At 30.0% G+C, this 14511-nt stretch overlaps 1 protein-coding gene across 3 annotated transcripts in view; it reads right to left on the reverse strand.

Moving 5' to 3' along the window:
- Nucleotides 1–2484: 2484 nt before the first annotated feature.
- Pbp49 (proximal sequence element A Pbp49) overlaps nucleotides 2485–14511 on the reverse strand; it is a 50337-nt gene continuing 38310 nt past the window's right edge. For all 3 annotated transcript variants that reach the window (XM_076479836.1, XM_076479835.1, XM_076479837.1), the window contains exons 6-9: nucleotides 12769–12851; nucleotides 12336–12497; nucleotides 5227–5334; nucleotides 2485–2717 (exon numbers count right to left, since the gene is read on the reverse strand). In XM_076479836.1, coding sequence (XP_076335951.1) covers nucleotides 2570–2717; nucleotides 5227–5334; nucleotides 12336–12497; nucleotides 12769–12851 — 501 coding nt within the window. In that variant the 3' untranslated portion in view covers nucleotides 2485–2569. The remainder of the gene's footprint in view (nucleotides 2718–5226; nucleotides 5335–12335; nucleotides 12498–12768; nucleotides 12852–14511) is intronic.

The following is a 14511-nucleotide window of genomic DNA, read 5'->3' on the forward strand; positions in this document are numbered from 1 at the left end:
GAGTAAAATATATAAAGAATAGATGGTATACATACATTATGAATAGAAGAGATGTAACTGGTGACTGATGGAAAGATGGAAACAAAGAGCTTTGTCAATGAAATTTTTATCAAATATTAAACATTTTCTAAAGGGAGGAGGAGTGAGGCATCATTGGATATTTTAAATACCTCAAATAATCATGTCATAAAAAGTGTGATACAGTGAAGTATAGGTACAGAAGTATACAAAAAATTATTATATAACAATGATGACTCAAGAGAAACATGTTTAGAAACCTCCCACTGTATGTTTATACTGTAATGAGCCAACGCTATCAAAGTCAGTAAAAGAGTTATGCTGCAACGCAGTATGGGCTAAAGCTGAGAAAAACTGATAATTATCAAGCTTAGAACTCCCAAAAAAGGAAGTCAGTTGTCACTTTGATAAAGTATCAATAACAGAAATGTGAGTATAGATATAAGAGGCTGACAATTCACTGGCCTTATTTGTGAACAATAGATAGTCAAAATTATTTTTGTTGTTAATTGTTGCACACAATCATAACAGAATTGAACAATTAAGTATCAGAAATAGTTGCAAGCAGTTGTGCACACTATGTGGTAGATCACGAGGATACCAAGGAATTCAAATAAAATCTCATGCAACAGCTGAAAAGTCAGCTCTTCTGTAACAAAGACTCTATGAAGCTCTCACCTGAATAAAAGAAGTTTCTTCTAGACTCCACACAAGTTCTCTGCACTACTTCAACATGACTACTGCCATAATAAGACGAACAACTGTTTCTCACCTGAACTATTTGTATGTACACTAATGCCATTAATCCTGAATATTGGCTATCATATTAAGTAGTATACAGTTAAGCAACTATTTTGTAAAAGTGTTTGTTTTGAATTTTTGCACAAAGCTACACGAGGGTTATTTGTGCTAGCTATCCCTAATTTAGAAGGGTAAGACCAGAGGGAAGACCATTAACACCTACTGTCAACTCTTTGGCTACTCTTTTACCAACAAATTGTGGGATTGGCCATCACATTGTAACACCCCCACAGCTGAAAGGGCAAGCATGTTTGGTGTGACGTGGATTTGAACCCATGACCCTCAGAGTGTGAGTTGACCGCCTAAACCACCTGGCCATGACAGGCCATGGAAGCAAAAGAGTTCAACCTATTTGAGAAAGTTTGTTGAATGTTACCATTAAGTACATAAAAAAGTATCCTTTAAACCTTGGTTTTGGACTTCTTGCTTTAACTGTAAAGATTCAAGTTAGCACCTGTGTACTCCATTCATCTATTGCATCCTCATAAAATAAATACTGTGTAATAGGTAGTATTAGTCAAAGCACCAATAGCTAAGCCAAACCACCACTTGGCTTGCCTAATGTTACAATATTCTAATTTTATGGAAAGTAATATCAATAGCAAATCAATTTACTTTTAATAATGTAAAATAGAAGATAAAGTCATGAAGCTAAGAGAAAAACCTCTTTAGAAATGCTTTTATCGGTAACAAGTGTGGTTAACTTTTTTTTTTTATAATCAAGGAAAAGCTATGATTGCTCTCAAATATATTTACAGGTTTTCTTCTGTTGTTTAAAAACAAACTGTACAACTCTGTTAATAATGTCTTCCTATTAATTTTTTGGCTACTTTGTTTAACGAATGATTTCACCCACAGCTGAAAATTATAGTTTGATGACGTGCAGAGTGGTTTTAAGATGGCAGAGATGTCACTAGTGTCTTTTCTCATGATGACAGTTGTCGTCTAAAAAGACAGCCTAGAGAACAATGCTAACTGCACAGTAGCTGAATGAGATGGGTTAGAAAATAGCTCTCTCGTGTACTAGAGTGGTACCTACTATCTTGTACATCAACAGGAAATATACTGTGTGTTGGAGGGATGATATCTTGCTAGTTGTAGTGAGGCTTATGCCATTGAGCATATTTCATATTAATAGATTGCAATTCATTCCCCCTATGCCAAGTACAAATGAAAACTATTATAAGAAACATGCTGTATGTTACAAAGATGTGTTTACCTCTTACAGTGGCCATAATCACTTTAAGGTGGACAGAAACATTCTGATAACTCTTTAATTTTCAGTAGCTAGTCTGTGTAAGTGTGTGTGCATACAGACATTTTTAAGATAGAAGTGGGGATATTGTAGAAGTTTGTTGCAAAGTAGTTAAATATTTAAAACTTGTATGGTTTTTCAGTACAAGAAACAAGAATAAATATATATTTATAGCAAAACTAGATGTAATACTTGTGTTCTTATTCATTTTTTTAAACATACCATCTGATTTTACCAAATGTATTGAAGGGAAAGTCTTGTATAAGACTAGATTTTTTAAATTTTATTTTATCCTTTGAATAAAGGGTAATAATTACAATGTTTTATACTCACCAAAGATTCTTTAAATACATAAATCATATAAACATTTGACAACTTATAGTTGATCAAATTAAATAAAAAAACATAACTACTTTTCATACGTTTATTAAAAAAAAGAAATGTACAGTTTTGAAAACATTTCCCAATTGTGTATCACAACATAGTATTTTATTCTCAAAATATTGCTGTTCGATCAAAATACAGATGAGCTTCAAAATCCCCTATTTTTTTCCCATCTGCTGTATAGTTGTACTTAAAGAAACAATTCTCACAGAAAAAGAAAGGATCTTCTGGCACTCTCTTATTTCCAAATGTTACCCACCTGCAAAAAATTAATTTAGTATCATAGTCACCTATATTGTAAAGAAACTAGCAAAATTAGCTGGCTTTGCATGGGTTAACAGGTTGATATATCTTAGCAAGCGTACAAAACTTATCATGAAAGTAAAAACATCAGTATAATTTTAAACTTACAACCTTTATGAATTAAGGTAGTTTCTTTTGTATCACTAAAGTTTTTAATAAAAAAAACAACAAATCACTTTAATCAATGGACACTTTAAATTAAGAAATCAATAAATATCATAACAGTGTTTGTTTTCTACACTTCATCTTATACTTCTAGAACATAGGCCAACAAACAATATTATGTTACACTTTTGTTGCTAAGCAACATGCCATAAATGCATTGTTACTAAAATGCACTGGCTTTTTTACATATCAGAAATTATTAATCTAACTTTTATACTGTAGGGTATACATGGATAAGTAATAACACCAAGGTGCATACCCTTAATGTTCATTTAGTATGAATACAAAATTTTAGGTTCCAAGATTTTCTTCTTGTAGCTATGAGAGTTACAGACATACATACCCTTTTATTATTACAGATGACTATTATAACACACACACACATATATATATATATATAGATGGATTTAAATAAAAGGAGTTAAAACAATTAAAGAATCAAAACACATACACTTATATGGATTACACCCTGTACTTATGATTTAAACCTTACCATTCATCTATAAAAATACATTTGAACTTTATAAATAATTATACCGCAAATATTCAAAAGTAGAAGCAACTGTTTTGGAAGATGACTATTCAAAACAATAATGTAATTTTAAAATGTATGTAATGAAAGAACCAGTTGATTTAAGGAACACAAGAAATGGTAAGAATCTAGTATAGGAAACTGATATTCCGGTTTTATATTTATAAAAACAATAACTAAAGAAAATTAAAATAATTGCTACAGATCAAGTCTACATATATATATATATATATAGAAAATAGTTGTTTTAAAATTTTGATCCACTTCCATTGCATAATACGTAATGCATTTTTAACTTTACATATTTTAATTTTATGGAAAGTAATTTCAATAGCCAATCAGTTTAATTTTATTTATGTAAATTACAAGACAAGATCTTGAAGTTAAAAAAAATATCTTTAGAAATTATTTTGTCAGTAACAAGTTACAATTTTTTATTTTTTTATAATTAAAGGAAAAGAAATGATTGCTTTCACATATATTTACATGTTCAGGTTTATTGCTTTTTTTATGGTGTCTAAAAACGAATTGTACAAGTCTTTAATGTAGATATTGAAGTCTGTTTTATTTTGTTTGTTACTGTTGAAATTATTCTTTTTTATTAGTTTACATGTGTACATGTAGTGTGCCTGTTCTTTATTTACAATCTGATAAAATACTTTACATTACTAATGGTTGTAGGTAATGTTTCTGTGGTACTTAACACTGTACTATATTTTCAATGTTTTTGCATAAAAGATTTTATCCACAAACAAAATATCTGGTACACATTACATAATTCTCTTTCATATTTTTGTACAACAATTATGTTTCAATAATGTTTACCAGTTATTGGATTAACTTTGCTGTATCAGTTAAAATTTCATTTGAGTTACTATTCTATATTATATATGCAAAAACGGCTCGTTTGGGTTGAGAAAATATTTTATGTAGAAGAGCGAACAACGTTTTTGAGAAATATATTTCTCTACAAGTGGGTTTTCTCGACATCACTGATTCTATATTATAACTAATACATAGAAATGAATATGTGAATTCACAAACCATAACATTTATTTATATCTGTTGCAGTGGTTTTTCTTACATTTGGATTATGATGTAAATAATAAGCATTAGTTAACAGACAAACAAAATATGTTCAATTGATGTCGTTGAATTTTGTTGCTAGTCTCTACAAAGTTTATTTCTTGTACATATTTTATTTAGAAAAGATAGGTATAAAATTGTATAACCATCACATAAATTATTTTTTTGTAAGTAAAATTAACCATAATAATGGAAGTACAGTCTCTTAATTAAAAATAAATATTCAACACACCATCACCAAATTACAACATAAAGAAAGGAATTTGTAACACAGAGAAATTTAAATGAATTGCAGAAGAGAGACACTACATACATGTTCCAAGATGTGGGTGTGTATATCTTATAAAGCTCATGTTCATTGTGTTTCTCATACTTCAACCAAGCTTAATCAAAATGTCCAATTCTACCCAATCGCAAAACTTACACAGTTAAGTGTTAATTTGTTCTTCACAAGGGTTATTCATGGATCAATTAAATCTTTAAGTTTATTGAATACTGAAAGCAATTACTGGTTCCGCATATTAATTTAAAGTACGAAAATGAAAACAAAAAATATCAAAACTGTTTTACTGGACAAAAAAAAGATAGCTAAATGTAAACATTCTCTGATAATACAGAATAAGAACTCACATTATAGAAACTTCTTATCATTATACTAAATAATTTAGTCAAGCGTTTGTACCTTGAGGTTTTGATGTGACACACCATGCAGATGATACGTTGTTTCCGTGGGGTTCTCAAATACATTGGGTAGTCACAAATGTCTTGGCTATCATCTGGATGGCAAAGCCTATACAATTAAAGAAAGTTTTTTTCTTTCAAAAACAACTTAAATATAAATACACTGATAGGCCACTTTATTAGGATTCCAACTCAATACCAGACTGGATGAACATTTGCTACAATTTGAAGTGAACATGAAATAGCCTTTAAATTGCATCTTTTTATGGAATATGGTTTGGAATTTGTTTACAAATGGCAGGATAGGGTAATTATGGTAACTCTCCATTTTACAGATGCTCAATTAGAAGATAAGATTGACCATACTGGATGTATATATAAATGTTGAAGTCATTGTTATGTTCTGGAAACCAGTATGAACAATAAAAATACAGTTATAATTGAAAAGTACATTTTCGTTAGGGTTACAATGTTGCAACAAAGTTCATATATATTATGAGCGATTTTCATTCCTCCAAAAGGATTAAATTACAATTTATATTGTGACATATAACCCTTAATATAAACAAATTCGATTCAATGTTTTATTGGCATGGCAGTCACTTAAGTAAACTTTCACAGATTTTATTTTGTATTAGGAAGTAGAAAGATCTTGTGATGAAATATGTTCTTAAAGCAAACTTAGTAACAACTGTTGACAAAAGTTTAGATGAGGAAATAACAATGTCATTATAACTGACTTAAATATTTGGAAATTTTCATTAAATTATTATTATGTTTTAAGAGTGAGTGTGAAGTTAACAATTACATTCAAATAAGTATAATAGTAAATTATTTAAAGGCTTTCTTCATATAGTGATATAAGGTCTTTATTGGAACTCATAATTAATTATGAAATAAAATATTTATCTTTAATTATTCATTTAAGGGCAGACACAGTGATAAATCATTTAATGCATTTTTTGTACCTTTAAATGATTTTACTGTATTTTAATATACATATTGAGAGCTTGATTTTCATGTTCTTTTTTTATTAAAATAGAAAATATAGGAAGAGCTACATGTTTTGTGGTTTTAACTGTATTTTTACTGTACTAGAAAAAGGTAAAATCCAACACAACAGGTTATATCATACACTTCTAGTTATTTAGTGTCAACAATTTGAAATTACGCATTATAAAAACCACTTCCTGCTAAATACATTAGAGAAGTGATATTTGATTGATTTGTAATGTAACACACTTTACACGAACAACACAAGTAAGTAAAAAAATAGTAATACCCAAATTACTAACAAAGGAAATGGCCAATTGAGACAATAAGATAAGATACTTATAACACTGTACAAACATGTTCAATCAAATTCTAGGAGTTGGGATTAACAGCCATACACAAACAGTTGTGTATTTTTGTTTTTATTGTTTTAATCAGTGGCTTCTAAACAAAATTCCATGTGAATTACTGCACATGTCAGAAAAATGTACACAGGCTTTACTTCATGCTATGACCAAAACTTTCTTGCTGAGAGTACTTGTCTTGAAATTACTGATAATAGAATTCTTACATTGACAAAAGAATATGGGAACTTGAGTGTGCTAAAATTTGACAAAACAATAACAAAATAAGAATACACTGCAAAAAGATAATAAACTAGACAATACCAAAGATTTGAGCTTGAAGCAGAATTAAAGTACAACCAAGAAACAGAAATACTCAAAAGACTATATTCAAGAGAAAATAGTACAGTGTATAAGCCTTACATATAGATTGCATCTAACAACACTTAGAAAGAAAGCATTCTTCTCTCTTCTCTCTCAATGTATCTTTCGCATAATACAAAAAAGGGGGTTGATTAGAATGGTATTGTGTTTACGTGTGAAACCAAGCAATAAGAGCAAGAATTCTATGTCTTGTGTAATTCTAGAGAGTAAACCAGTCAAACATTATGAGTGAATGTACTTCAGAAGCTTTAGCATATTTGATTCACAACCAAGTCATGAAACTAACCTAATCAGTGGGCATTGAAGGTTGTGTTCTTTGCATAAAGTTACACAATAGGCTATCTTACAGATTGGGAATGTGAGCTCAATATACATATAACTTATCCTGCTGTGATTTACTGTATGTCAGAGGCACAGTTAAGTAAGTTGGAATTCTCTCTCTTCCATTTTGTAATCATTCCAGGCATAAACATGGTAATATTCTTTTAATTTCACTATTGATTGATAATCTTGCTACAGCTAGTATTATAGTAGAAAATATCAAAGATAAAGTTTTGATATTACTTTGGAAGTTCTAGATGTTAGGCAAGTAAAACATGAAGCTGTAAGATGAAAAGTATTTTTCATGCTAAGGTTAAAAATTATCTTTCACTCAGACTGGCTCAGTAAAGGCTTGATAAGTTCACCCACAAATCTTTGCTGCAAAAAGTCTTTTTTTTTTTTTTGTTTACAAAAGACTTGTAACACTTACTAAAAGCTAACAAAATTTCACTTATGTGCATTTGGTACATTCATAGTTACAGCGTATATACAGTTTCATAGTTACTAAGTTGTTCAATCTGACCAAGCCCCTCACACCAAATTTACCATCAACTGTTTCCCATAAAGTTAATGTAAACGGTTGGATAAGTCAAGCACATATTGAACTCACATTCTCCACCTGCTGACACATGTATTTTACTGAAGTTTTGTTGCTTCAACTAAGCTTCTAATTTTTACATTTTAGTTACCTTGTCAAAATATATATAAATATAACAATAAATTAAAATATTTTTAAAAAAACAGATATTTGAAATATTCATTGACACTCAACTCTTTGATAACCCTTATTGTTTCTAACAGATTTGAATTTCTATACAATAATTCATGCAGCTTTCAGGTATTTTAGAACAGAAAAACAAAAAATACACAACTCACAAGAACAGACTAACTCAAAAATACTGTAATTTATATGGTTTCTAACAAAATGATTAATAGGTAAAACCTTTTTTTAATGTTTGTAACAGCAAAATGCTATAACTGAAATAATCAAACAATTCTGCTGACTTAGAATTTAGGACTAAAACTAGGAAAAAAAATCACAAAGTTTATGTGGAGGAGAATCTACTCTTTCTGTTAGTTATATATACATCTATCAGCCATGTAAGGTTGATTAGCAAATTATCTCAATATTCATACAGGGGAGGGACTTCTCTTGTGGGTTTAAAGGTTTATTGATATTTTGGCAAATCATGAAAATTGGTGGTTCAAAGTTTAAATTTTGGTTTATAATTATATGTAACTTATATTTATATTTGGTTGGAAACTGCATAATCCTGTATTTAAATTATAATTTTTTAACACCACATGACACAGGAAAACGAAGACTGAAATCTGTTTGTGTATTTCTTCTTGAAATTGATAATTTAAAACTGAGTTATGATAAATAAACAACATAAACATTTGGAAAATAAGCTATGTTATAATGTTTATTGATAATAAAGTTATTCAATTAAGTTTTGAATGTAACATGCATGTTGTAGCATGTGCAAGAGAACTAGGCTTGCATGTATAGGGTTATGGTGTTCAGATACAGCATGACAGACAAGAAGGATCAGCTGTACAAGCCAAGTTGATAAATGGATAGAGCAATACTTGTAGAAGACATTTTTGGAAGCCTTCTCCAAGATTGTCTTTTTTTTAATACAATAACAAATGGTTCTAACAGGTCACATAAAGCATTCTAGCGAATAACATATGGATCATTCATGGTAGGTAACACAAATGTAGTTATTTTCATTTGCAGCTCACATCTTTGGTACAAAGACTCTTTCAGAATACAAGTATAGAACTTCAGTACAAAGATTCTTTCAGAATGCAAGTATAGAACTTTGGTACAAAGATTCTTTCAGAATGCAAGTATAGAACTTTGGTACAAAGATTCTTTCAGAATGCAAGTATAGAACTTTGGTACAAAGATTCTTTCAGAATGCAAGTATAGAACTTTGGTACAAAGATTCTTTCAGAATGCAAGTATAGAACTATAGAACTGGTACAAAGATTCTTTCAGAATGCAAGTATAGAACTTTGGTACAAAGATTCTTTCAGAATGCAAGTATAGAACTTTGGTACAAAGATTCTTTCAGAATGCAAGTATAGAACTTTGGTACAAAGATTCTTTCAGAATAAAGTATAGAACTTTGGTACAAAGATTCTTTCAGAATGCAAGTATAGAACTTTGGTACAAAGATTCTTTCAGAATGCAAGTATAGAACTTTGGTACAAAGATTCTTTCAGAATGCAAGTATAGAACTTTGGTACAAAGATTCTTTCAGAATGCAAGTATAGAACTTTGGTACAAAGATTCTTTCAGAATGCAAGTATAGAACTTTGGTACAAAGATTCTTTCAGAATGCAAGTATAGAACTTTGGTACAAAGATTCTTTCAGAATGCAAGTATAGAACTTTGGTACAAAGATTCTTTCAGAATACAAGTATAGAACTTCAGTACAAAGATTCTTTCAGAATACAAGTATAGAACTTTGGTACAAAGATTCTTTCAGAATACAAGTATAGAACTTTGGTACAAAGATTCTTTCAGAATACAAGTATAGAACTTTGGTACAAAGATTCTTTCAGAATACAAGTATAGAACTTTCTGAGAAAAGAGTACAAGAATCATAGATCTTTTTACACCTGAAATGACTCAGAGAAAATAGTAGATCGAACAAGTTGCTAAAGGCAAAGGGAAGAGAAGCAAAACATCTAAGACAAGATATAAATACACTATGGACAATGTCTTGAAACTCAGAAATGTAGTAAATGGAAGAGATCATTAGAGAATGAGGACAAGAAAGAAAGATGGTTTTTGTGGTACCTGAAGGTGGAAGAGAGAGTAGGTATGAAGCCTAGAATAAAAGCAGCTAATAAGCAAGGTAGTTGAGCCAAGGAAGTAGTAAAACTGCACAAAATCAAAGGCATCAAGAAAAAACTGTGCCACATAGGATAAGGAAAAAAAAGGAAATCCTACTTCAAAAAAATTCTCATTTCAACCAAACCTTTAGAAAAAAAGAGTGATGAAAGAAATAATTATGCTCAGCAATAATGAACCTGAATTTACGCCACTGAGAAACAAGGTCCTACTAGAGTTAATGCATCCAATTTCACACTAGGGAAATGACTCTTACTGAATTAAAACCATTGTTTCTAAAGCAGAAGGGATGACTTTGAGAGTAGATGTGAAAGACAGAGCATATATACGACTCTAAGGCTTGAAATGTCATACAAGATGGCTGAAGCATACCTTGAACTATTCTGGTCCAAACCCATTAGGAAACAAATTATGTGTAATTATTAGATGGGAACTGCAGTTATGGATGATCCACTGATGACATGTAGTCAGCTGGGTAATTGAGTAAGAGATGAAATGACTAAAGAGTCAGGATAACCCAAATGTCCATTAAAAATGAAAAAGACCAGCAAAAATTACTGTACTTAAGAGAAAACTCACAATTACTATTAGTTGTACACTTATTACTGCAGCACTTTTGTTGAAAATTATAAAGAAATATTATGAAAAGGAATAGAAATACTTATTTTCAACAATGTACCAAGTTTTCAGTTCCATAAGAATCAATAGTAAAAGACAATTCTATATAGATATCATAAAGTAGCAGCTTTCAATATTTGTTTACTTAGTATAAGCTATTAGAATATTCTTTTTTAAAACAAAAATCAATAAATTTGACCATATAATTTTTAAAAACCCTTAGGGCTCTTAAAAATATTTCATAATCATAACTCTTGACAATTAGATACTCTTTTATTATATTTATAATTATCTCAGCAGATCCTTTTATCCAATCTCACTGATATTTAAGAGTGAAACCTCTAAATGAATACTGGTTTCTCCAAAATATACTTTTACAGTTCTACAGTTTTGAATATTAAAAATTCTGTAAATATGTCATTCAGTATGACACCAATAGTTGTTTAAGAAACAATAAATTAATTGATCTCTGTAAGCCTTTTATTTATCAATCATATAACCTTAGTTAATTTATTCAATGCACCTTTACTATATTCCAAGCTTTCCATGTTGACAATATTAGGTGAAGTTTCAAACGTATTAAAGAACATTTAGTGGACATTTGTCATAAAGCAGTTGGTGAATATTTCAATTTATTCAACAATAATGTTTTATAATACTTTAATTAAAAGTCAAACTTGAAGAAAGTTTAAAAAATGTTATACAATATAAGTGTATCCATAGATTATTGACCTATTCTTTACAAGCCAATAATACACACTAGGAATTTATATTTAAACTTAAACTTCAATTTCCACTAAATTAATCATGAATCATTCTGTTATTACTACTGCCTATTAAAATTATATACCTGTTTCAGTCTTTACAAGTTTCATTGCACAAAGACAAAACGTCTTGAAAGATAGGAATTTTTTTCTAATTTTTCTTTTTCCAATTTTATCTGTTTGTTCATTTCTTTAACTTTTTATTCTATATAGATGTTTTTTATGTTCTATTTTAGTCAGTTAGAACAATCAAAAACATTTTTGGCCAGTTATATCTCTGATTTTGCTCACTTGTTCTCCAAATACACTCCAGTACTTTGATTTAATTATCTTGTATTGTTTTCACACACCAGTAAGCCTCTACCTCCTTGATATGATGCAAATGGATATGTGTAACACTAAGTGGCCAACTTCCCAATATGCTTGTCCATTTTATACACACTACACAGGTATCATTAAATACTATAAGTATATAAGGTACAAACAGAAACAAGTAACAAGTATTCATACTTATTGAATTTGTTACACATTTTCAAGATGTAATGCTCTGAGAGTAAACTCTTCCTGTATCAGAAAATTTTCCATTTATACAACTTTGAAGTGAATTCCTTATCTACAAAAAAATATCCTTTCAGAATGCACAAAGTATACGGCTCAGTATATGGAGACAATGAAACTCAATGCAGTAATGCAAAAACTGACACATTTAACAATGCAAAAAATAAATGGTGACCCTCAGGTTACTCTCAACAATATTAATAAAAAGATTATGAAAACATTACACCAGATGGATAGACAAACTATACAATATGGTTACCTAAGGTCAGAAAACACAATCAGGTGTTCACAGAAGCCTTGATGGACATACACATATGGATAACCAAGTCGTAAATCCAAGTCCATAAACTGGCAGTCTTCCATATTCTTGCTAGTGAATGGACCTACTCCTTCCACCGTTTCTGCCCATGCCCTTATTTGCCTGAAATGGTTACAAATTATAAATAAAGTTTAGTTTTATATAATTGAGTTACACACGCAAGATGAACAGTAATAACTATAATGTAGCAATTAATTCAAAATATTTACCATTTAGAAACATACTGACTTTGTAACCAAAATTAGACATATTTAGTTATATAAAGTACTTATGATCATACCCATAATGGAAAGAAATAAACTAATCTAAATAATATACCTTCACCATAACTAGCTTAGAATACCAACTGTTTAGCTGTCAAACCAGGATTTACCTGCTGTAGTCTCGATTTCCTGTGTTTCTCATGTCATTGTAAAAAACTCCATTAATATAGAAGAATCCTGATTTATAAAGGTCCTATAAAATAAAGAACAATGATGTATAAGTTTACATTATCTTATACTGTAAAATTAAATAGTGAAAAGAACATGACTGAAACATCATTTTGAAAAATACTTTGTGATTACTAAAATACAAAACACAACGGGTGTTATTATTTATTGTCAATAAAACCAAAAAACTCCTTCAAAACACACATTTTTCTTTGACCAGTAATAATTTTCATTTTTATTTAGAAATAAAAATGTCAGGTCATCACATATTTCATAATACAGTAATTTAAACAAGTGACCATAACAGTTGAGAGGAAATGGCTGAAGAAAGAAATGAAATTATAAAAGATTAACTAAAGTTAGTAATGAGCATATTTTGACAATGGTCACCATATTTATGTACTGAATGATGGAAAATCAAAAATAAAAATTTGCAAGTAACCTTAAAATGAGATATACTACACTAAGTGTTATATATTCATGGATTAACTGTTTCTTAACCCGAGAATGCTAGTGATAATTAACAATAGGTAGCATGAGGTCATAGTTACCTCACATGGGTATTTCTAGGATTAATGAATAGATAATTACTTAACTAAAACATGATTTATATAGAAATGAGCAAACATATGTAATTGTGTAACTGAAAGAATGGTTTAAAAATGAATAAGTAGGCCCAAGATAATGAATTATATATGACCAGATATTCATAGTCAAGCTAGGCTTTCTATCACCATAAGTTGGGAGAAAGTTGTTGTTTTCTTACACTGAAAATGTCCACTATATGTAAAACATTTTTTTCACATGCCACAAGTTACCACTCTTCTTTGAATTGACTGATTCAAGTGCATCTCATATAAATCACCATGTGACAACCCTCCACCAATAACAGTGTGACACTTTTTTGATGCATGTGACTCCCTTTGTTCAATGCTACTGAACTTTCACTTCAAGTTTTGGAAGAAAATGGAAGCACTGATTTTCAGTGGGAAGTGTAACATGAGCCAAATACCTATCAGAAATACATATTTTGTGTAGTAGAGTTATAGCTTCCAATACGATACATTACTTCTTCTCATGTAAGTAGCTAGAATCCAACACTAAGAAAGTGGAGGGACCAGTTGAAGGGAAAGAAAAAAGCATCCTTCAAAAGTATCCAAAGACAAAAGTGTGCAGTAAGGAAAGGAAACTGCTATAGGAAATGGATTCAATGGAAAGATGCCATGAAAACAATGAAGCTACCCACAACATGTACTGTACAGAGAACATCACCTAAATCCCACCAAGAAGACATGTAGAAGATGGTAAGAAATGAAAATGTTGATAGAAATATACTATAATAAACTAATAAATGTGACCCAGAATAAAAGAAACAAATCAAGGTGAAACATCCAAAAAAAACTAAGCAGTGCCAGTCAGGAAAGTTCAATGAGAAAAACCTGAACTGCAATAACATAGATGAATAAAAATTTGAAGAAGAGGACTGACAGAATGAGGAAAAAACATTAAAAAGCTGGACATAATACTGTCTGAAGTTAATGACAACCATGGAAAATGGATGACAAATCACAGACCAAAAAGAAGAGAGACAATTAGCTAGGAAATGATAAAAGACTCAAAAACTTTACATGAAGGAGAACCCAACAAGAGGCAGATCCAACAAAAATTAGGAAGCTCAAGAGGTC

This window comes from Tachypleus tridentatus, chromosome 13 (assembly GCF_004210375.1).
Source record: "Tachypleus tridentatus isolate NWPU-2018 chromosome 13, ASM421037v1, whole genome shotgun sequence".
In the NCBI taxonomy this organism is placed as follows: Eukaryota; Metazoa; Arthropoda; class Merostomata; order Xiphosura; family Limulidae; genus Tachypleus; species Tachypleus tridentatus.